Genomic DNA, 25,872 nt, shown 5'->3' on the forward strand with positions numbered 1-25,872 from the left:
GAACCAACAGAAAAATGAGACTGATAAGGAAACAGAAATGAACTGAATTGTCTAATTGTGTCCTCTCCCTCCCTTGAATGTATATAAAGAAGAATCTTGGAGGTCAATGGCCGGTAGTGTGAGTATTACAGGGCACTTTCTTGGCCAACGGCAGTATAATTTGTCTAAAATAGTCTGAGCTATTTTCTTTACCCTCAATATTTCGTGATCCAGAACTTGTTTGTTTAAGGCTGCTGTGTGTGTGTGTAATTCTAATTCGAACTTTCTGGGTTAGTAAGGACGCTTTCGCCTCTTAAAAAAGTTATAAACACCAACTATAACTAAGAACTGTCTGCGAAACGATTCAGTAAGCAGCGAAGTTTGCAGCTTCAGGAGCAACGTCAGTTGTATTAAGAGTGCTTTCACACAACTTTAGTTGCAAATACTTTCATTCTTCGATTATCAGGTACTGTGAGTCTAAAGTTGTACCTTTTGGATTAAGTCATTTCCTGTAAATAAGCATACCTTTATTGTTAGCATGTAAGTGTACAACTAGTTTAATAATTAAGTTCTATTTAATTTTTCAGTTATTATTACCTATTAACGTACTACAGAACAAAGGAATTTTAATAACTATTTACATTCTGAAACATGCGAAACCAATGGCAGAGCCGCTGGTGAATGAGAGAATAACATAAGCAGAGGTCAAGATATACTGACTTACAAGGTCTACTACGACTGATAGGCCTAACTGTATATGAAAGCATAAAATAAAGACTATACATATAGTAGTGATTCGTATAACTATTTCTGCACATATTGGTACTCACTTAAACACTTTTCACAAAGTTATAGTAAATAATGGCTATACAAATAAAGCAAACTTACAAAAAAAAACTACATTTAACAGATCTGGGATAATGTCTCTCGTCCACGTTCACTGACTCTCGCTTTAAAATAAGCTTTTGATGTTGCTTTCCTATTCATAAATACAGATTTTTGCAAATAGGTAGCACTTTGTTACAAAAATTTGGCGTTACTTTGATAAAGTATCGGATTTTATACTTCGTGAAAAATTGTAACGCCAATTTTATGTTGCAAAAATGCCGAATTTTTTACAACAATGTGTAATTTTTCATCTTGAAAAATGCAAGCTATTATAATTACCAAATTACCTACCTAAGTAGATTCCCACTTGGAAACAAACACTCTTTTGAAGTAATTTTCCTAATATAATCAAGTTCTCACTTTGAAACAAACTTTGGCCGATATGACATTGTCCGCATCTCACTTTTAAGGCTTAAAACCAAGAACTGTGGGTCAAATAGCCATCTGGTTATTTTAATAACTATTTACATAACTTTTAGTCATTCTTAAACGAGTATGGCTTTTAAACTCCTTCAGAATTTGATCAACACTGCTCAAACAATTGCGTTTCTTCTACAAATCTACACAACGTATCGTTGACACACTGTTGGGCGACGAATTATTCTACCGAATATTTAATTGGGTTTCACCTCATATTTATATATTAATTGCGACTTTTTATTCCATCTTCCACAGTGAGATGCACAGTTTTGTTTTGTAAAATCATTAATTTTATATTTAATTACATTAATAGATCATATGGAAACTCAGCTAGTCACCACCATCCACCGCCAACTTTTGGGCTACTCTTTTACCAACAAATAGTGGGATTAACCGTCACATTATAACGAACCCACGGTTGAAAAGGCAAACTTGTTTGGTGTGACAGGGATTCGAACCCGCGATTCTCAGATTACGAGCCGAGCGGCCTAAACTCCTGACCATACCGGATTTAAAATGTGTTCTTTGAAACGATCACGTGTCGGTTAACTTGATTCACATACATATGTAGCTGAATGTTGTGTATATGTAATTTCATAGACTGTTTTCCTAAGTGTGCTTCTATAAGCTAATGATCTTAGCAAAACACTCTCTGGATTTGCATGGATTGTGTTGTTACTAACAGCTGAATGTATATTAATATATCATTCAGTTTGTTACCGGGTTTTTGTATGATGTGGATATTCAATTCAGATCTTCTAATCGATTGAAAAAGAATTATAGCTAAAAGTTTATCCACGAAGGGATATAGGTATAAATCATGAAACGGTGTTTTGATATGGTAGTGTCTTTTTTTTTTTTACTGTAGTTTATTAAAGTCTTATGAGTCAAAATTGTGGAATGAGTAATGCAACTAAACGAATAGCTATTAGACGATAGTAGTTTTAAAGTTTCATCCTAACTTTCTTCTTATCGTCAATGGTATTACAGGTATTGTTTTTCATTTATTTTACGTTAACCGATTATGAAACCTCGTTTGGCAGCTGGTGAATGGTATGAGTTATAGAGTAAAATTACTGGTTTAAACACGTGATTTGGAATATACAGATGTAACAAGTTTACTGTTTTCAAAAGTTAGCATGACATCAAGAAAGGGCATACACTTCCGGACATTATTAGTATAGGTAGGAGTGAGTTCATGTCCAAATGTTGATTATTAAAGAATTCGACAGTTCCAAAGGAGTTTGGTTTGTTTTGAATTTCTCGCAAAGCTACTCGAGGGCTATCTGCGCTAGCCGTCTCTAATCTAGCAGTGCAAGACTAGAGGGAAGGCAGCTAGTCATCATCACCCACCGTCAACTCTTGGGCTAGTCTTTTACTAACGAATAGTGGAATTGATCGTAACATTATGACTCCCTCACGACTGAAAGGGTGAGCATGTTTGGAAGCGATTGGGGGTTCGAATCCGCGACCCTCAGATTACGAGTCGAGTGCTTTAACCACCTAGCTATGCCGAGCCTCCAAAAGAGAAGGGAGTCCATGATATCATATAACGAAAATGTCGTCAGTGTATTTCTACCATCTAGTGTCAAACTTCTACTAAATAAGAGCTGATGATTCAAAGAAATGCATTAAAATAGAATCCAAAAGACAGTAATATTGCTGCCCATACTGATATCTCCGATTTGTTTATAGAGAGCGGAACTAAATTTGTTTGTCGTCATCATTGAAAGTGGTTTCAGTCATTTAGTTAACACTGAGAACTTTAAAAAGAAAATAATTTGTAAAATCTTTGTGGCTTAATAACTTGTGAACATTAAAAGCCACAAGAGAAAAGGCAGGGATATGAGAATTCCTGTTCCCTGCTGGTACAGCGGTAAGTCTACGTATTTACAACGCTAAAATCAGAGGTTCCGTTCCCCTCGTTGAACTCAGCAAATAAACCGATGTGACTTTGCTATAAGAAAGAAACACACATGAGAATTCCTAGTGTTACATTTAATATGTTAATTTTCGCATATCTTTAGAATTGAATGTAAGTCGCGTTGAAAATCTAAATGATATAACCATAATTTATTTGTTTGTTTAAAATTAAGCATAAAGCTACACAAAGGGCTACCTGTGCTATGCCCACCACGGTTATCGAAACTCGGTTTTTAGCTGTGTAAGTCCGCAGGTGGGCTATAACCGTAATGTAAAAATAGGAAAGGACACAGATCATAATCAACGTTTTAAGTGTTATTAACTTCAAGACTACCCCAAGATTAAATATTACATACGAAACAACATCAGAGCTTAAAATAGTGTATTTTATCAAATATGAAACTGTACTTACAAGAACAAGAGATTTTATATCAAAGAATACATATTTTCAAAATAAAGTTTATTTCACATTCTGTGATAAGAGGTGTAGTAGCTTAGCTTCTACGCTCCACTGTTTTAGCTATTAAGTTTGCTAAAAAAAACTATTTATAAAAACTAAATACAAATGTAGTGTAAAAATATATTCAGCGAGTAACATACTAAAGCTTGAGATTCCAGTATGAAAAAGGTCACCATTATGTATAAAATACTTTTTAACTCCAGTATCTCTCATGGTTCCGTTTATTAGTATAAAAGGAATAGTCTAAGAGTTAGTGTTATTCATCATGGCTTTAAACATTAAAGCAAATTTTAAATAATTTTGTGTTTGTTTGTGTATTTTTTCTTATGGCAAAGCCACATCGGGCTATCTGCTGAACCCACCGAGGGGAATCGAACGCCTGATTTTGCGTTGTAAATTCGAAAACATACCGCTGTTCTAGCGGGAGGCATTTTTAAATAATTTTAGACTCATTTCAGTGAAGATTTTATTTTTCTTAATCCTTTTACTGAACTGCATTGAAATGAGGTCCAAATTCCTGGGTTTCGTTTCCATATTTTAGCTGGGACTGATGTAAGCATTTCTTGGTTACAAACTACACCGCAATAATTTGAAGGTTTATTTTGTTCTAAATTTCGAGCAAAGATTCTCGAGGGCTAACTGCTCAAGTCGTCCCTAATTTAGCAGTGTAAAACTAGAGGGAAGGAAGCTAGTTATCACCACCCACCGCCAACTCTTAGGCTACTCTTTTACCAACGAATGATAGGATTGACTGTCATATTATAACACACCCATGGCTGAAAGGGTGAGGATGTTTTGTGCGACGGGGAGTCGAACCCGCACCCCTCAGATTACGAGTCGAACATCTTAACTCACCTGGCCATGCCGGGCCTCAATAATTTAAAGAAATGATCAACTTTTAGTTCCGTTTTAGATTTGTAAAATATAATTCCTCATACTAATGCCATTTGTTTGGGGATTAAGGTGAAAAATGTCAGTTATTTCATAATTTAACGCAAAGCAAGTAAGTAAAAAGTATTAATTTTAACTATATGTATTTTATGCAGCGTAATATAAGTTAGATCGTTTACAGTTTGTGTGTTGTCTTATAGCAAAGCCACAGCGGGCTATCTTCTGAGTCCACCGAGGGAAATCGAACCCCTGATTTTAGCGTTGTAAATTCGTAGTAACCGCTGTTACAGTTCGTAACAAATGAACATAATCATTCTCTTAAACTGAATTTTGTGTATGCAGTTGAAAATAAGTAGCATGTTTTACGTTGGTAGTATTGATGCATTTAGTTATTATGATAAAAACGTAAAGACAAAGGCCAATTCACATCCTAAAAATAGCTAATAAGAATGCAAGAGAGGGTTGGCAGTCTGTATAGTTCTGTAAAATTTAAATTCTATAAGATTTGTTGGTTTATTTAAAAGTAAGCAAAAAGCTACAAAATGGGATATCTTTGCTCCGCCCACTACAGATATTGAAACACGGTTTCTAGGGTTGTAAGTTCTGTAAAAACGTTGTGCCACTATCAGTAACACTGCTACTTTAATGTATTTTTCTGACTTTAAGAAGGACACCCCGTAAAACATCGGTTGGAAAAGTAACTGAAAATGTAAAGAAAAAACATAACTTGTTAAGTAAAGTAATCACAACATTTATGTAAACAAAATTTTAACTAAGAACAGCAGTTATAATTCATTATTATGTTTTCCAATGGCTATATGGTATTTAAAATATGAAATGTTCTTGTATTCCAGAATGAGGACTTCATGGCTGATATTGCTTGCACTGGTTGGTGTTCTGCTAGTGGTGGCATACAGTGATGCGTTTATTCTTCCTCTACCCATCCCAATACCTATCATCAAAAAAATCTTTCTAGCAAGAAAACCACCGTAAGCACATTTCTATCATTTTAAAACTCAAACTATCCTATATTTTATTTAAATAAGACTTGTAACGAGAATAGAATAAACAACCAAAAATTTGGAACTACTAGTAAAGTAATATATCGAGAATATTTAACTGACTCTAAGTGAGCTTCTAATCAATTTGTCGTTGATAATTCAAGTCCTCAGTTGCGTAGTTGTTACACATACCTCACAACGTTTATTAAAAAAAACTAACGGCAAACTCTTTTCTCTACACAAATATAGCACTTACGTTCATAAAAAGGTGGTGTATAAGGAGGTTCCTGTTGTGAAAGAGATTCCTGTTTATAAGGAAGTTCCAGTATATAACGAGCAACCAGACTATTATGAAGCACAAGGCAAAAAAGATAGTGGCTATGGAGGTTATCCACCAAGTAAAGGTGGAGATTATCCTCCAAGTAAAGGTGAAGAGTATCCTCCAATTAAAGGTGGAGATTATCCCCCGAGTAAAGGTGAAGGTTATCCCCCAATTAAAGGTGTAGATTATTTCCCAAATTACGATGGAGGTTATCCCCCGAGTACAGGTGGAGATTATCCTCCAAGTACAGGTGAAGATTATCCCCCAAGTAAGGGTGTAGATTATCCACCAAATTACGGGGGAGATTATGTCCCGAATAAAGGTGGAGATTATCCACCAAATTACGGTGGAGATTATCTCCCACCTCACGGTGTAGCTCATGTCGAAAGTTATGGTGGAGGCTATTTTCCAGAAGGGTACGGCTCTTCTATTTACGGTAAAGGATATGAAAGCGGATATGGTGGAGGTCTTGGCCACCAAGGATATTATGGACGTACTGTGATACGAATACCTTTGTCAGGTCGCTTTCATTTTGGAATTTCTTTCAAAGGTCACAAATAGAAGTAAGTTCCATTTAAAAAAAAAGAAATATTTTTATTTTCATAATAGAATTTTGAAAATCATCATTTATCACTAAACAGAAAATTTAAATACAAAGCTTTTTTTGAGTCTGTGATAGCAGTTTGCTGTTTCGTACGAGACAATCATTTCAATAGCTTCTTTTGTAATCATAAAATAATGAAATTAAATTTCTTTTCCTTGTCACCATTTTAAAAGTTTTGATAAAATTACATTATTTTGCTCGTTTATTACATTTATTTATATATAACCAATTTCTAGACAACAAAAACAAAAGGATTTATTCACAACTAAAACATATTAAGAGAAAACATAAGTATAGAATCAATGTATAAAGGGTAAAATGTGTCTTAATGAAACAGATATGTACGTAATCTGGATTCGCAGTGATATAAATATACCATTTACCATAAGTAATCTCCAGTGGAAGCCTCACATGTGAAAGGAAAATAAAGAGAAAATTTGGGTCCTCAAACCCACAAGGTTCCTTGTCTAAACTGTCATTCCCCTTCTGCGCCGCTCGTTAGTAGGTAATTACCCTTCAAAAAACGGAATTATAAATAACAACTTTCAGACAAACATGGCACATACTGCAATATGGAGGAAAGGTAACCATCAGCTCAGTTGAAATGAGATATAAAGAAGTAGGCCCTATATGGTAGGAAAACATATGAAGTGTAAATTTTATGTATTTGTAAGCATTGCATGTGGAAGAATAAAACAAAAAGGTAACATTAAGAGCACATAAGCGTGCTCAAATTCATGGCTAAAATATTATTCACTGTTAACAATCAATTAGCTAAAGATAATTATGTGTTGGCTAGAACAAATAGTTTATCCAACTGACTGCGAATGCTAGCAATACAGTGATCAAGGTGAAGTTTTATTGCTACCTTTCTTGGAATTTGAAAGAAAAGTTCCTTTTTTCATTTGTTTGATAGTGACAAATTTTAGCCTATAGATCTTAAGTTCTCATATCTGTTCACATAGATATATGACAATTGTGAAAGCTGGAATTCCAACTACAAGAGGTAAGTTTTAGTTATAAACATTATTTTAAATTACCTTAATAATATTCCTACAGGATAGGGTCACAGCACCTTTTTTCCTTACCACTAAAAATATTTTTCTATATTTTCCTGTTTCCGAATTATTTACTTGTAAATGGACTTCTGAATAACTTGGTGTAACGAGCCTTAAAACTGTCAAACATTTAGACAAGATTGGTGAAATTAGCATTGTGAAGATTTGTTTTTGTTTGCGCCAAGAAAAGACTTATAATACTACCTCGTATTTAAAATTTTCAATCTGAACTCCATTTCGCTGAACATATGAACAAAATGGTCAAATCAGAAACCCTTAAAGCACAGAGATTTCTTTGGCATGTTTTGAATTTTGTTCAAAGCTACACAAGAGCTATCTGCCCTAGCCATCCCTAATTTAGCAGTGTAAGACTAGAGGGAAGGCAGCTAGTCATCATCACCCACCGTCAACTCTTGGGCTACTCTTTTACCAATGAATAGTGAGATTAATTGTCGCTTTATAATACCCCCACGTTTGAAAGAGCGAGAATGTTTGGTGTGACGGGGATTCGAACCCGAGACCCTCGGATTACGAGTCGAGTGCGTTAACCACCTGGCCGTACCAGGCTAAAGCGGAGCTTCTGGCCAGTAGTTGACAACCAATCACCATCATATGTCGCATATGCATACACTTCACGAAAAGCGAGGCTAATTTTCACAGTTATAACGCCAACAATTGCAAGTGTGTGGTGTGTTCGGGACAAACCACTGTGCCATAGAGGGCATAAAATATGACGAACTAAGTGAATTTTAAGAATTTTACACTAATCTTTTTTCTTTATAAAATATGTTAAGATCGTATATACTGAACTGAAATGAGCAACTAGTAATACAGACGTAACGATGGCCCGGCATGGCCAGGTGATTAAGACGCTCGACTCGTAATTCGAGGGTCGCGGATTCGAATCTCTGTTATATCAAACATGCTCGCCTTTACAACCGTGGGGGCGTTATAATGTGACGATCAATCCCACTATTCGTTGATAAAAGAGTAGCCCATGAATTGGCAAGGGGTGGTGATAACTAGCTGCCTTCCCTCTAGTCTTACACTGCTAAATTAGGGACGGCTAGCGCAGATAACCCTCGTGTATTATCTTTTTATAAAGTATAATTAAAAAATAATGCAACACATGTTCCTGTAACAGTTTCAAAATCTATCTGAGGAAAATATTTTTTAGAAATGTAAGCTAGATTTTTTTCGAGGTTTGTGGTATTTTATAGATTTTCTTCAAGCATATAGTATAATTATATATTTTTAGGGTGGCCCAAATAGTACTTTCAAAAGAAAAGCAAGGAAATGTTACCTTTGTAAACAGTAAATGCATACTTCAATATTTTTATTTTTCATTCTTACTTAGCATTTTACAATTGTTCCTGATTAGACCTACCATTCCAGTTTAGTTGTAACATTAATGTCAAGGAGTGTCACAGCTTCACATGTTGTTGTTATCCAGTATGCTTACAACAAAATAGTCACACCTTTTAAGTAAGATTTTTTTTATGTTGTTGATGTTTTTTGCAAATCAAAAATTCAATTCAAACTATTAATATATTTGTGTAAATGATTTTTCGGAATATCGTTTTGGTTTTGGCAAAAATAACTCATTCAGTGAATTAAAACATCTTTTAAAAAAATAGGTTTAATGAATTTGATAGAACCTTTCTTCTGATAAAACAATACATATATGTGTATGTATATATTCACTCAATCCAGCCCTGTCTCAAGCTCAAATACTATATGCATATCCATTTACTTCAGCCCTGACTCAAAGTAAAACACTGTATGCATAACCGCTTTATTCCAGTCCACAAGGTAAAATACTATATATTTATCCCCTTACTCCAGATAATAGTATCATCACAACTTTAATTTACAAAATAAAATTAGGAAAAACGAATGGACATCAGGTGCTAAGGATTTCTTAGACTTTATTACTATCGGGGATCTTAAACACTTATATTTTTTGAGGATATTAAAATGAAAGTTAGTGCGATTCAAAAGGTTTCATTTTCTTCATGTAACTTTCTTGAAAACGGTAAGAGAATTCTGAAAATCAATACTTGATCTTTGTCTTTTATTATTTTGCGCAAAACATATCGTGGATGACATTACTGCAGGTTAACGTTTAGTGCTTCTCGAAAGAAAATTTCTTCATGATTTGTTGTTTAATATTTCATAGGGTGATATTTCTGTCTAAGTTCATTAGGGACTAAGTATTGAATTATAATACTTTTAAGTTGAGCTTACATGACCAGTGTTTCTTGATTCTATTGTAAAAGCACCCTGCACACAAATACAGTAAAAGCGTTCCGAATTGCATATATGTTTTGATTTATTTACAATAGAAACAAAAGACCATATTCATGAAGTACAACTTTTTATATTCATATTCTCGTATATAATACTTACACGTTGGACAGTGTTATTGGGACTGTCAAATGAACCCCATAAAAGTCTGATAACGTTGAGAGAGAAAAAAAAAAGAGGCCATAACAATTAAAAAAACTAAAAAAGAAAAATTTCACACACGCCTGTGGCATGTACGTTTTTCATTCTGCATCCGATTATAACGTGAAATGCACTTAGAATGAATTGGAAAAAGAATGGAAAATACACTCTCTTCTGTTATAGCCTTAAAGGAACTTATCATGTTTTAATAAATTTAAGTGCCACACATTTAACCGACAAGCTAATAAACATTTGTAAAAAAATCCCAGTTAAGGAATAGATCAAGCTATTGAATTTTAGACAACAGTCTTAACGAATGAAAGTGATTTGACAATCACGTATCTAATCATATAAATAACGTTGATATAAGTGATTCTGATTTTCATGTCAGTAGTGTAAAAACACCGATGTCTACCTAGAAAACTTCAACGACCATACGTATCTAGTCCGACAATACAAATGCGTATAAGTTACTACAATAACTATATCTATACAATGTTACAGCAGAGGCATATAGTTTGGTTACAATAGTGACATCTGTTTCATGTTATAATATGTGACGCTCAACAATAATAAACTATCTTGAACCACCTTTTCTAATCGTTACACCAGTTGATTATGTGACAATATTTATATTAGTGGAAGACCCCATGGGCTGGGCGTAGCCTGTTATCATCATGCAGACTCACAATGCTAGAAACTGGTTTCGTTTCGATACCCCTTGTAGGCAGAGAACAGATGGTCCATTGTATAGCTTTTTGCTTAATTCCAATCAATAACATCATTATTTTTTACAATGTTTGTGCTCACAACTCATTTGGGTTAAGCTGTGCCAAACGTGCAGCCAAAAGATTAGGCAGAGTCAATCAGAAAAAATAATTTATGTTCACTTTAAATTGATAATTACCTAAGAAAAAAATAACTTAATTCTACTCTGTTCAGAATAAAGATCAAATACCAGACAATTATTTATCTTGCTTAGTCTTTTATAGTAAATTACACCTCATGAGTATCAGTTTCTAACATGTTCTATAAGCATCTAATATAAGCTTCCATTTATATTTTCTTATGTAACACAAGTTTCATCACAGAGTAATATAATATTTTTAAGAAACAAAGTAAAATCACAGTCTTAACAAGTATCACACTTACTGAAACAATTATTAACAAAACTTGTGTAAATAGACATGCTATTGATCATGAAAACTACAAATATTTTAATTTATAAAATACTGACATTCAGCCAAATATAATAATATCTGTTGTATACATTTGTTCTAGGATGTGATTAGTAAATTACCTGAAATGAAATATAAATGATATTCCCCAAAGTGATTCGAGCTAAGTTTCTTCGTTTACAAATTATGCAAAACATATCATAAATTTGAACCCATAACTAATTTATCTGTTCCCTATCATGCTAGACATTTTGACCCTCACATTATCTCTCTTGTACTGCTTAAAACTGATACGTATCACCACAGCCTAATAAGCTATCATCAGTATATACATACTTGTAAATGTGTTTTCTAACTTGAAGTTTCGTCAATAAATGTTGCAGTACTGTATACTGAAACAAAGTGGACTTTGTGCAAAATCATTCAAGAATAATGTGCATGCATCTTACTTTTTACTTTAGAATCAATATTATATTGTTGTGCAATGAAAAATAATCTATTCTGTCCAATATATAACAACATTGATTGTAACTGTAAAAATTAAACTGTGAATTTCTAAACACTATAATATTTGAAGAAATTATACATCCACTTTAGTAACAGTAACGTTGTTAATATGATGTATTGTCATTCATTTATATTTTTATCTTATAAAAATATCATGTCTCTTAAGGCTGTACACCTTTGATGCTGGTCTATGGAATAAATCTCATGACGTTGGTGAATGTCCAACATGTTTCTTTTTTAAAATTATATCACTGATCTTTATAAACTGAATTTATAAAAAAGGTTAAATATTTGCTTTCTTGTAGACCATACCTTTTGTTGGGAGATCACAAAACGTATAAGTATATGACCATACTGAAAATATTTACTAATGTATTAATTGTATTTAATGTTCCAGTGACAACTATTTTAACACATTCTCAATTCTTAGTATCATACAAAAGTCCAATAGTGCTTACTTTGCCTCGTCATAAGAATAAACACATCACATGTTTTTTCAGTACTAAAGCAACTAGAGATTATGACCTTTATAAAATTTAAATGGATGATAATGCATCACATTGGTGGCATTGCCATTACTACAGTGAATGCTTAATTTCTGAAAATATAATAATGGTTACAAATACTGAATATGTATATATTTGTGTATGTGTGAAAAATTTAATTTTTACATTTTATGTATTGTTATATAACATGGAAGAATAAATAACTTCATTTTTTACTGACTGTAGAACTCAGTGATGTACAAAATCTGTTATGCAATGTTAGACTTGCATTCACCTTACTGTGATTTTAAAGTACACTCTGTTACAATAAAAATTGTCTTTTTACTTTGAAGCTTTATTAATAAATGTCTCAGTACACATGTCACTTGTTAGGTCTGTGATTTTACTTACAGATGTTAAAGTTAGTGTATTACACTATGATGAAACGTGTGTTACATAAGAAAATATAAATGGACGCTTGCATTAGATGCTCATGAAACATGTTACAAACTGATAATCATAAAAAACTAAGCTAGACATATAACTATATGGCATTTGATCTTTAGTCTGAACGTGGTAGAATTCATATGAGCATAAATTACGTTTTCTGACTGACCCTGTCTGAACTTTTGACTGCTTATTGTATGTTGGAACAGTTTAACTAAAATACGTTATGAGCGTAAAATTATCTCAGAACGCCTGGTATGGGTATTACACCAGGCGTTCTGAGATACATTTTTATTTCAAGTGGGGTTATCGTCATCAAGGATTGTTAGCGTAAAGTTCTGTTATTGTAAAGTATGATGAAGTCAGAAAAAAAAAGCTGTATACTAACTTTTTCGTTCATAAAATATATTACGATCGTACATACTACACTGAATTGAACAACTGATGATATAGACATAACATATAAAACTTGTATGAAAGCTAATTTAAATGAGACAATACAGTATTTTATGAACAAAGATGATTTGTATATAGTATGTTGATGTATTGTTAATAAATGCTTCAGTCTGTATGATACTTGTTAAGTCTGAGATTTTACTTACATATATTAATATTTGCTTTAAGGATATTGTGTCATGATGAAATGTGAGTTTTATATGCGAAAAACATGAAACACTGATATGTGACCGATGTTTAATATACCTGAAGATCATTTTATAAAGTACGAGTGAAAAATGATGCAGCCCATATTACTACAATATTGTCTCAACAATCTTGTGAAGAAAATTTCTTTTTTTTTTTTAAACTTAAACTATTTTTTTAGCCTTCTAACTAAAATATCATTTGTTTAGTTTACATTGTACAGCATGAGCAAATAATACTGCTGGTGTCACAAAATAGTTATGCTTGGCTATAGTGCGCCGGTTTAAATTCTTTATTTGTTTATTTATGAAGTGACACGACTTTATTACTACGTATCAAAATGTGTCATGGTAAATGCAGTTTTTGTTTACATATAATATTACACAGTATTTACATGGAAAATACAAACTCTAATTGAAGGAGTAATATGAATATCATGTACAAAAGTTGTGTGAAATTTCATTTAGTATTTTATAAGTTACGTTTTGTTAATAAATGTCTCGTTATGCTGATATTTGTCAAATCTGTTGATTTTCATTGTTCTTATGAAGTATATTTTGTAATGAAAAACAGTAAATATGTTGAGTTTATCAAATGTGAAAAACTAATCACTTTATTCATAAATAAAGATCCCTCTTAGATTATGAATGTAACCTAATAAAGCAAAATTGATTTATTTACTATTGAACTCTGCAAAATACATCAACTTTTAAGTTAAAACTATGATCATTTGTGAAAATATCTATAGAAAGGTAAGATTATAATTTCTGACAATGATTAAATATAACTATTTAGAAAGATTTTTTTTTATCTTTAGCGAAACAAAGCTAAACATTAAATTATTGTATGTTATCTAAATATTTAAATAAGTGTCCTTTCAGAGAATAATCTATATTATACAATGTATTAATTACAGAAATAATTTAGCAATATACAGGAAATTTTAAAAAATGTCATGAAAATTAAATCTCTAATAAGTAGAGCAAACATGACTTAAATTAATACTTAAAAAACACAGTAAGATATGGAATTACAATGTAACTGTCTTATTCAAAGTTTATAAAAGTGAAACATCAGGTGTGATCCAAACTGAAAACACATGTTGAAACAAATTGAAATCCGTTTGCGATCTCATGAAAGTTCTGTCAAGTAACAATTATCCATCTATAGAAACACCATCTGCTTTTGAAAACATTTGTAATATTATCCAATATTTAAGAAGGAAACTCTAAAGTTAATCATGATGGTAAGAACTAGAGATTAAAGTAACAGATTTAGTGTTTTACTTACAAAGAAAAAGTGTAATTGTGGTTAAGAAGTTTCAGTAAAGATGATTGTAAAAACAATGATATGCCATTTGGATAAAATATTAACTTCAAGACTTTGTTATTGAAGCGATAATTATAAAATTGACACTAATTGCTCTACACAACCCTCAAGTGGTTCGCTCACTACCCACTCCTAAACCAAAACATCCTCTGGTGCTACTTACTATGATATTTTGTTTAGCAATGAACTTTCCAATGTCACTTTGTGGAACTATGACGTCACTACTACCTAAGAAAACAGTGCCATCTAGTGTAATGTCGTAAAACTGTGATGTAATCGCTTCTTGTATGTGGTGCTATATTGTCATTGTCTCAACTCCTTCCCTCCCTTTGAGGCAGCCAGTCCGAGCATAACGTCTGAAATTCCTCGATAACTACTGACATATGCCACGAGAACAAATGAATAAAGTTAAATCGTTTGTAAATGCTGAAATGTAAACCCGATGAGCCTTGTGAAAGGTTGAATAATAGTAATAATAAAACAAAGTAAAGAAAATTACAATATTCGTAAATATATAGAAATAAATAATGAAAACTAACGTAGCCTAATGATGTAATGCCATACTATATACGGAACTGTTATATAGTTAGTGTTAACTATATATGTATGTGTGTGTGTGTATATATATATATCATTTAGAGCTTGAATAAACGGAAATGCATTAAAATGGTCCATTATTATCCAAAAAAGCAGTTTTCACACTACAGTAACTCGAGATCCCCTATTAATTTTAATTTTTTTTGCGGATCCCAAAACACTTATACCCAGCTGGTACAGCGGTAAGTCTACGGATTTACAACGCTAAAATCAGAGGTTCGATTCCCCTCGGTGGACTCAGCAGATCCTGATGTGGCTTTGCTATAAGAAAGCACACATACACACCCAAACCAATCAATATTTTTTGTTTAAAAAAGGGTTTCCGTGTACATGAAAATTATTCAAAAATTAAGAGTTTTAATTCATATAAACTTAATTTTACAAAGAATAATTTCAGTCTATAAATCATATGTTTTAAAAGTATTTTAGCGAAATTTCGGACACGACTCTCGGACCGTCCTGAAGTACCTCCGCGAACCTTTAGGGTCCACAAACCCCAGTTTGAGAAACACTGCCAGAGAAAATTTCCAAAATAATTACTATAGACATGAACGTTTTTAATAAGTTGTGATATTCTTTAAAACGTCTAAACCGATATCCAATAACAAGAATATTGTTCAATTTCCTAGGAGAAACCTCGTTTTTCAAAAATGAGAATGAATATCCGAATTTCATGCAAGAAGTCTTGTAATGTCGAAAATATAAGTTTCAACGATGAAAGTATCCTTATTAGTCAAATCTTTAAACTTTAATATATTGTCCTTATTTTGTTTGTAATTAAGCACAAAGGGTTATCTGTGCTCTGTCCACCACTGATATCGAAACCCGGTTTTTAGCGGTATGAATCCACAGACATGCCGCTGTGCCCATGGGGGGATTTTGTTATTGTTTGTTTGTTTTTTTTTAATTTCGCGCAAATCTACTCGAGGGCTATCTGCGCTAGCCGTCCCTAATTTAGCAGTGTAAGGCTAGAAGGAAGGCAGCTAATCATCATCACCCACCGCCAACTCTTGGGCTACTCTTTTACCAACGAATAGTGGGATTAACCGTCACATTATAACGCCACCCATTTTGAATGAGCCTTGCCCTATTTAAACCTCAGACATTTAGTTTGGTGTGCTCCTGACTATTGAAGTGAGAGTGAGCACCATGGTGAGAGCAAAAGAGCTGAACCAACGAATAGTGAGATTGACTGAAACATTATAACGCCCCCACGGCTGAAAGGACGAGCATGTTTGGTGCGAAGGGGATTCGAACCCGCGACTCTCAGATTACAAGTCGAACACCTTAACCTAGCTGGCCATGCCGGGCCTTTTGTTAGTGAAAGAGCTTCGATGAATTAAATTTTTTAAGTTGTGTCAGGAAAGATTTGATAATGAGCTATAAAAAATGTCATCACCATATCTACAAGCACAACTGACATGTAAACACAACTTCTGTTAAGACCATCTGCTGCTGCCGAAAATTTTGAACTTCTGACTAAAGAAAAGTCTATCCAGTTAGCAGCACTTACCACCAACCATATACGCTAAGGGATTGACTGTCATTCTTATAACACAACCACGACTTAAAATGATAATATTTTGTAGTAACCCAAGAATTTGTACCCGGCCCTTTAGCTCGGTATTCAGAGCTCTACCACCGGGTCAATCTGCATCCTCCATCAGGATCTGTGATATGTCCACCATGGTGAGTCGAACCTCGGATTTTAGCGTCGTAAGTCAGTAAACTTATTCTTGACTCACATGAGGACAGATAGTCTTGTAACTAAGACAATCTCTTACTCTTCTTGTCTTAAGGGAATTACGTTAAGGGATCTTAACCTATCCTAATAAGACAGTTTTTCTATGCCATTCGTAGAGTCATCTAAGTTGCCCTTCGCTTAAGCCTTTTCAGTAAGTAAGCAAGTATTAGTTCTTACATATAAAGTCCAAAAATGAGCTCAATACTGATAGTTAAGCTGACCAGTGATTTATACAAAAACATATTTACTTCTTTTGATTTGCACTCAATGTATCTATAAATACATGAAAAAATTATTTACAACTAGCAACCAAGTACTGCTTGAGTGGCTTTTTTACTATTAAGCTAAGATACTTTTTCTTAGTACCCTTTCATATGTAAAATGTGACCCAAGTTAGGATAATTAAAATGCATTATTTTGTATTTATTATAATTATAGATCATTTGAAAGACATTTGTCAATCGATTCAAGTGATTCTGTATTACCTCAATAGCTCGAAATATCCAAGAGAATTAATGACATTAGAAAACTTTATTAATTTACTAATTGTGTCCTTATCAATATCCTTAATCCAAATAAAAAGTAAAGGCTAGAATATTTTATCAAAACTCTTTTAACATTCTAATTACGTCAAATCCACATCTGTTCCACCATACAGAGAACAAGTAACATTTCATACGCATGAAAAGTCAACAGCTCAGTAAACAAATATTCCCTTTAGTGAATCCATATTGTCTCTCTGTTATGCCATCATATTATACTAACTTATTTTTCAGAGTTTGATTTTCCCCAAACTGTTTAGTATTATTCTCACAACAGAAATAAAGCTATCTGGCTTATAGTTTTTACGGTAACGATTATAACCTCCTTCAAAATTAGGTGTAACACTAACAACTCCATACTTCTCAGGCGCTTGTCCATTGTCAATAGACAACGGGACTAGCTATGATAAACAAAACAAAGGATCCACAACTATTGCTTTATTCTTAACGCAATTAGTGTTTATTTATCCCTTTCGTAACAAAATTAAAATCTTAACCACCGCTTTTCGAACGCATAAACAACTTAATTTTAAGTCTACCTTAAAGTTTCTTGAATGTATAAACCAACAGAAATAAGCTATAAATAACAAATGTGGTATTTTCAGATGTTATGCCACTACGTTTAGCACCACAACAATTACTGACCGAATTTTTGAACATAATTGTCATGATTATCAAAATAACCACAGCGTTTACGAATACATCTATTTTAGCTACTCTTGCAAAATATTTTCAAGAAATATTCTCAACCATGACAAGCTAGGTTACATGTACTGGTTGGAGCATCCCTACCTTAGACGGAAGTTATGCAAATTCATGATTAATGAAAGGTTATCTTAGGACATGAAAAGTTGTTTCCTTTAAATATAATTAAAAAAGAACAATGCCAAAATGCCCAATAAGAACAGCAAAACACAAAATGTGAAACCATCAATTTTCCTGTATCTCCTCACGGACCCAACAAATCTTCGTTCCAAATTTGGTAAGATCCATCAAAATTGAAAGGGGCGAAGTGGTGGCAAAAAAAAACAACAACAATCGGAAAAACACTTATAAAATCCGCAAAATACAAAATTGAAAATTTCTTTGTACTTTCCTATAGACCTAATGATCCTCCATACCAATTTTGGTGAAAATCCATCCACATCCTGCGAAGTATTTTCACTGACACATAACACGGACAGTACAACTATATTTATATAGATGGTGGCAGTGCATTATATTCAAGTGTAACGTACTAATGACATCATATCTTTACCCTGAGAGTGGAAAAAAATATAAAGTTTTCTGTTACGGAAAACAGAGGCCAAAGGGTAAAACCGTGAACCCTATTGCAAATCTATATGCACTCGAGATAAAAATTTCGCGAAGTTTAAGGTTGCACATTGCGCAGTAAAAAAGTTTTTCCAGTATCATATAAGCAAGATTTCCATTATAATATGATAAGATCCTATTAATATCTCACAACTAGTGTACGTTTCTAATACGTTCACAAGCATTTCGAACATTAATTTGGCAGCTGCTTGCCATACATTTTGTTAGCTCTTTACAAACTATATATCGCCTAAATGTACCACTATACCACTCATCGAATTACTACTTATTTTTGTTTTTGCCACAAGATGCATGACTTTCCTTGTTACAAGGAAAACTAGCTCCAGTAAACATTATGGGAAGTAAGGACTACATCAGAAAAACTTGTTTCTCCTTACTTGCACTATAAAGTACCAGGAAATGGTTTCCTATTTGAGCTTGATCTAAAAAAAAAACACAGTTCAGAGCAATAAAATAAACGAAAAGTTACGATCGTTGTACTTTAAATGCACAAGATCGAATATTCAAACCAAAAATAAAAAAATAACACAGAAACAAGAATGTCTATCTTTATTAAACAAGATCTTACAAAATCACTTGTATGGCGAGTTGATTATCGTTTTGTTCATTAACAGTCGTCAGTGTTAAGTAAGAAAGAATTTTCCGCGATAAGAAGTAGGTCTTATAATTCTGTGCCTTTAGACTACAGGCACCACACTACCGAATGTATTCAAACCAAGCTTGTAGGAGCTCTAACTCGAAATTAGAGCGTGTAACGTTGGACGTGTGACTGGCAAAGACCAAGGCACCACACCAGAAAGCATAATCAAAATATACAAAGCATATATCAGAACAATAATAAATTATGTAATATCAGCATGGCTAACCATATCTAAAGCAAATCTTACTAAATTGTGTATATATATATTCTGTTCATTAACGAAACCATACAGAATTCCGTTATCAACAAACACAACATTTTTACACAAGTATTTAAAATACCACTACTCTTAGATTTCTAACAAATGCGACCATTTATCGGAAAACTAAAAATAAACTTATGACAAACCAATACAACTACATTACACACAATGAACAAAGTTAAAATTACCCCTTCACCACTGAATACAGTATATCATGCATGCGGTAACACTGGCTATGTGGGGATGGTTCGGATTATTCATCCAAATGGTATTTTAAATATCTCCTAAATGGGTTATCAGAACTTTATAATACTATACAATATCTATAATTATATATAATGACTAAGTCACAAGCTCTAGCAATATTTTTAAGCATTACGCAAAAGTTTGTTTCTTTTTCTCCTTTTTCTGCTTATTTTGTATTACATGATAACTTAAAACCCAAAACGGTAGTGTCAGTTTAACTAAGATGATAGTTTTTATAATTATGATTAATAGTAGTCATTAGAAAAAAAAACAGTCATATTCAGTTTCATTGTTGTTCTTCCCATTTGCACACAAATTTATTTATTTAATGCGTGTCTACGAATGAACACAAAAATGTAATTAAATCTACATGATGAAGTTATACCAAGCCTATCTACTTTGTTAAATAGTGTTTCCACCTATGTACATCTGTTTTTAATGTTTCTGTTTGTCACGAAAAACGTAGCAACAAAATGGACCATCCGTGTTGTGCCCACTGCCAGGGGCGTAGATCCTGGGGGGATGGGGTATACATCCCCTCCTTCATTTTAGGTGGGGGGTATGGTGCATACAATCATCCCCTCTACAGTTTGGTCTGTTGAATTGTTTTATTGCATCACAGGCCTACAAATTCTGTGTTTGTTCTTGTTATTCTCGTGTTCTTACCAACCGAATAACATAATTAGGCCTAGATGTAGGCTTTTTCAGTAGCCGAAATGTACATCTTTAATACAGACGTGCTTCTAAGCTTTTCGATCTAAGCTATAGTTCGTAAGAGTCAGTCAGTAGGCCTAAGTATACATGCAAGTTTCGCGGCAAGAAGATTACTCTGTGACTGCATGTTTACAGCTTTCAGGTTCACGTAATCAGAGATTAACAATTTGCAAATTGAACAGTCCACATAAGTGGTTGCAAAAATCATCCCCCCATCGGGTGTAAAAAATCTACGCCCCTGCACCCACTGCAGAGATCGAGCCCGAATTTTGGCGTTATAAACTCAAATATATTGCCAACTCATCGAAGTTTGGGATGTTTATTATACAATAAAACACAGTTTTTGTATCTCAAAATCACTTTTCCTCGTACTGTCTTATTAGGATATGTTAAGATCCCTTAACGTAATTCCCTACGTTTTCTTAAAGATGTGTTTTCTTATAGCAAAGCCACGTCGGGCTATCAGTTGAGTTAAGTTAACCGAGAGGAATTGAACACCTAATTTTATCGTTGTAAATCCGTAGACTTACCGCTGTACCAGCGGGGAACTTTTCCTCGCATAGTTTACAGTATACATAACATTGGTTTACCTCATTACATATGTATCGTTTTCACTATCTCTTCTAGACACGACACATTCTGATAATCATTAAAAAAGTAAAACAGTTTGGTTTTTGTACAAATTATTCTTTTAGTTGAGGCATAGCGGCCCATAGAATGTCTCTGAGTTTATTTCAAGTGCAAACTTTTAACTCATACCTCTAATTACAGCCACAGCTATTAGGGATACCCTCTTGTATTTTTTATTGTCAGTCAAGAAACTGAAATCTTGAAAACAGTCCATATAATATCTTCAGGGAAAATGGCTGATGAGATAATTATCTTCTATACAGGAACTATAAAAATGGTGAGTTCAAAACGATAACTACTCACATAAATTTCCACTAGGATGTGTTAAAATTTGTTTGTTTTTAGCTAAAAGTTAAATAATACCTGCGCTTTGTCTATCACGGGGAATCTATTTCCGGATTCTAGTGTTGTATGTCCGTAAAATAACAGCTGGCTAACTAGGGACAATATTTAAAGAGGACAGTGAAAAATGTTCGGCTATTGAATAAAATAATTTTTCACATTTTTCAATTTCACCAAAAAGGCGTTTTAAAGACATCAAACTCCTACTAAAATTTTTGTTATGTTTACGCTACAAAATTTAATATTGAAATGATGGGTACAAATTTTGAATATGTTTACAAAATATAGTTACTTATCTCAATTTGTATTGTTTTCAAACTTTCTGATCGTTTACATCTATTACCATTATAGTTTATGTAGTCTGTTAATTTGACAAATGAAGTTGTGAGATGTTCACATTGCTTTTATGAAACAATTAAACTTCAACGTCCAATAAGTATTATCACAAAGAAAATGCTTTGTTTCTTCAATTATTAGTCAAATATAATATGAGTTGAAAAATATATAAATACATGTAATCAATAAAAACGAAAAAGTATAACTATAAACGGTAATAAAATTTTAAAATCAGATTTATTTTAAAAATTTTAGCATGTTTAACATAAGCTGCTTATGTGTGTGTACAGAGAACATAGGTCGATTATACAAAATTTCTTTAGTCACTAAAATTGCATTTCGACTAAATAAACGTGACAGAAGCTACCCTTACAGCGAATATATCGAAAAAGGAGAACACGAGAGCTCTTTGTAAAACACTGTTCATTATAAAATAGGATTATACTTATTTTTATCTTAATCGGAACTGCATTTATTATTTTGACATCAAGTGAAACTTGAGAGACGATCCCTTTTCATGCAAGATCATCAAATACATTTTCATCCAGGAAGATCACAATATTTATCTGAACGGATCCAAAGGCCCGTTCTGTTTTCAATTAATAAATATTTCTTTCGGAAGTATTCTGAGATTAATTCAATCAAGATTTTCTTCTATAATACAAAAATATTAGGAGAGAAACTTATGATAACAGTGATTAATAAAATATGTAAAGTTCTTTCAGATGTTTAGTACTTTTATGAAAACATATGCCCCAAGAATGTTTAAGTAAAGAGAAAAAAGAATTAGTTTAATCATTATGTCAGTTAAATTTAAAAGTTATACTTGTTTTGTTTAATTATTTCTCAAGTTCGTTAAACGTATTTAAATAATCAGACACTTAATTAACTGGTTGCTTCAACAAAGTACACAAAATTGTTTTCTTACCAAATCTTTAGTTTAAATATTAGGATGTCTGATTCATTTTAACATGTTAAAAATTAAAATCGTTTTCGATCTGTAAACATAACTTGAAAGAAGCAATATTAATATAAAAGTTTTATAAATAACTGATTGAAAAACAAGTTTAAGCTTTAAGCTAATTTTTAGTGTCACAAAGTAAAGATGTAACATTTTAAAGAAAGGTTAACGTGGAGTGAAAATAAAGTAAATACAATAGAACAGGTCATGTGATGATGACCCACATGTGCTTGAAAACATTAAAGTTCTGTCGTAAAGATATCATAACTCTGATTACTTCCATACCAAATAGAAGGTTCCTGAGATGCAGAATTCGTGACCTTCTAAATAAACATTTAAATAAAAATTCAATAAAGTTGTTTTTCTTTTTGAATTTTGCGCAAAGCTACAAGAGGGATATCTGCGCTAGCCGTCCCTAATTTAGCAATGTAAGACTAGAGGGAATGCAGCTAGTCATCACCACCCAGTGCCAACTCTTGAGTTACTCTTTTACCAACGAATAGTGGGATTCACCGTCACATTATAATACTCCTGCGACGAAAGGGGCAAGCATGTTTGGTGTGAATGGGATTTGAGTCCGCAAACCTCACATTACGAGTCGAACGCCCTAACCATCTGGACATGTCGGGCCTATTTAATAAAGTTTTCTGATATCATGTTCTCCTTAGGAATATATAGCTATCACAAAATGTACTTTTGAAATATTTTGCAAATTGAATTATTTAAGATATGCTAACGTATGTTGCCCAAGTCCAACGAACGGATATCCCATGTAGATCTAAGATGAATTTGGTACATTTTGAAGGTAATTTCTGAGATGCGAATTCGTTACCAAATACTTTCTATAATATGTTTAAAACTTACTTAGCAAGTAGTATAATCTCCATAAATTGTTACAACAGCATTGTAAAGTTTGAGATATGTTTCGAAATATCATTTATATATCAACATAATAATAATAGTTTGTGATTATAAATCTAGTAGTAGGTACTGAAGGTTAGTATGATCGGTGTTCTATGTTCTTCCTTTATCATTTTTTTTCTCTTATTTCGAAACAACATTTAGGGCTACATACTGAACTCTCATCGTTTCGAAAAGAAGAAAAATGCAGAAGACCACATGAAACGCAGTCCATATATACAATATGCTGCTTAAATCCACGTTGAATGTACACTATAAGTTATTAGAATTTTATACGAAAGATATTCCAAGTCCAGTAATTAATTCTCTTAGATTTACTTTCTACATTGAATCTTGCTCAGTCATGATTACGCACTGCTCCTTTTTTCACATGACTGTACTTCTAAATCGCCATGTTTTACACTGGCATTACCCAACAAATGATACTTTTTCTTAAAAATAAATTTTTCTCTTCTTCACGAAGTGAAGAAAAGAAAGAGTCCGCGAATAAATTTAGAGCCTAATGTCTATTTTTAATAAGGCCCAGCATGGCCAAGCGTGGTAAGGCGTGCGACTCGTAATCTGAGGGTCACGGGTTCGCATCCCGGTCGCTTCAAACGTGCGCGCCCTTTCAGCCGTGGGGGCGTTATAATGTGACGGTAACTCCTACTATTCGTTGGTAAAAGAGTAGCCCAAGAGTTGGCAGTGGGTGGTGATGACTAGCTGCCTTCCCTCTAGTCTTACACTGCTAAATTAGAGATGGATAGCAATAGCGCAGAGAGCCCTCATGTACCTTTGTGCGAAATTCAAAACAAACAAATTCTTCTATAAATAACATTTGAATTTTTTTCTAGGAACAAAAAATCTTATAACTACTATCAATCATTCAAGTTAAACCGAATTCAATTGTTTAACATCAACTAATTTTTAACAAATTGCGTATACGCAATTCCGAGTGTGAAATGGCTCGTATAAAAAATGTGCACAACTTTGTTCTACTTCTAAGTTGGTGATCCACGAAATTGATAACGTTCTATTTATATAAACGTAAGAAAGTCTCACGGACTCTTGAACAATTTTACTTCCTACATCTTTAAAGAAAACAAATATGTTTGTACTCTATCTTACACGAATTGAGCTATATTTTGTATACTTATTTTTGTTGAAAAAAGTACGACCGATATATACATATAGTTTCTGAAAGTGCAAGTAGGCTAATATCTATGGAAATATATATACATATTTACCAAAATAAATAATAACATAAAATCTCATTAGCTTGTTTTGAATTTTACTTAAAGCTACTAGACAGCTATCTGTGCTAAATGTCCTTAATTTAGTAGTGAAGACTAGAGGGAGGACGACTATTCATCAATACCCACCACCAACTCTGGGTTGCTCTTTTACCATCGGATAGTGGATTGATTGTAAAATTATGAGGTTTTCACGACTGAAAGGGCGAGCATGTTTGGTGACGGGATTGGAACCTGCAGATTGCGAATCAAGTACACTACTACCAGGCCATGCACATGTAAAATGTAAATATATTATTTTCATGTCGGGTCAATTGAGTACAAAGATCGCGTTTGTATTTTCCACATTTAGAGTAAATTCTTTTGAAATTATAACAAAAAACAAACAATTATTCCCTGAAATTAGAAGCGGTGGAGTAAAAATGTTTAAATTTCTGCAGAACTACAGATATTAACTGCATAATTACCGATATATTCAGTATCCTAATCTCTTCCTTTTCATATTCTTCCAAACTATTTATGCAACAAATTACTTGCGTGTCCATGAATTTATGATTACACGGTCTCTATTAACATGGATCATATAAAAGTTTTAGAAACATAACATCAATCTTGCACTTAATGCTACTAATTACTGATGAGATCCCTTCTTATTTTGTATAGAAAACGAATGATTCTATCGAATTCGTTATTCAGTTCTCTGAACTGAGTGTTTTAAGATAAAATTACTGAATACGGTGTAATATGTGAAGAGATGTATACAAGTAGAAAAGTCGGTGACAACGGTT

At 33.0% G+C, this 25,872-nt stretch overlaps 2 protein-coding genes across 2 annotated transcripts in view; one reads left to right on the plus strand and one right to left on the minus strand.

The window, feature by feature from the left end:
* Positions 1-25,872, minus strand: part of LOC143252881 (rho GTPase-activating protein 18-like) — a 165,385-nt gene that overhangs the window by 41,030 nt on the left and 98,483 nt on the right. The window lies entirely within an intron of this gene.
* On the plus strand, positions 295-7,104 carry LOC143252882 (uncharacterized). The gene is made up of 3 exons (XM_076505690.1): positions 295-445; positions 5,416-5,550; positions 5,812-7,104. Exons 2-3 carry the CDS (start codon positions 5,417-5,419, stop codon positions 6,443-6,445), a joined length of 768 nt encoding a protein of 255 aa, XP_076361805.1. The 5' UTR covers positions 295-445; position 5,416; the 3' UTR covers positions 6,446-7,104.

The sequence above is a fragment of the Tachypleus tridentatus genome, chromosome 6 (genome assembly GCF_004210375.1).
Source record: "Tachypleus tridentatus isolate NWPU-2018 chromosome 6, ASM421037v1, whole genome shotgun sequence".
Lineage (NCBI taxonomy): Eukaryota > Metazoa > Arthropoda > Merostomata > Xiphosura > Limulidae > Tachypleus > Tachypleus tridentatus.

Bases quoted from the DNA above. Each gene is read 5' to 3' on its own strand.
- LOC143252882 (XM_076505690.1), top strand. From the start codon at position 5,417: ATGAGGACTTCATGGCTGATATTGCTTGCACTGGTTGGTGTTCTGCTA. The intron at 5,551-5,811 runs GTAAGCACATTT...ACACAAATATAG, and splicing joins TTTCTAGCAAGAAAACCACC to CACTTACGTTCATAAAAAGG.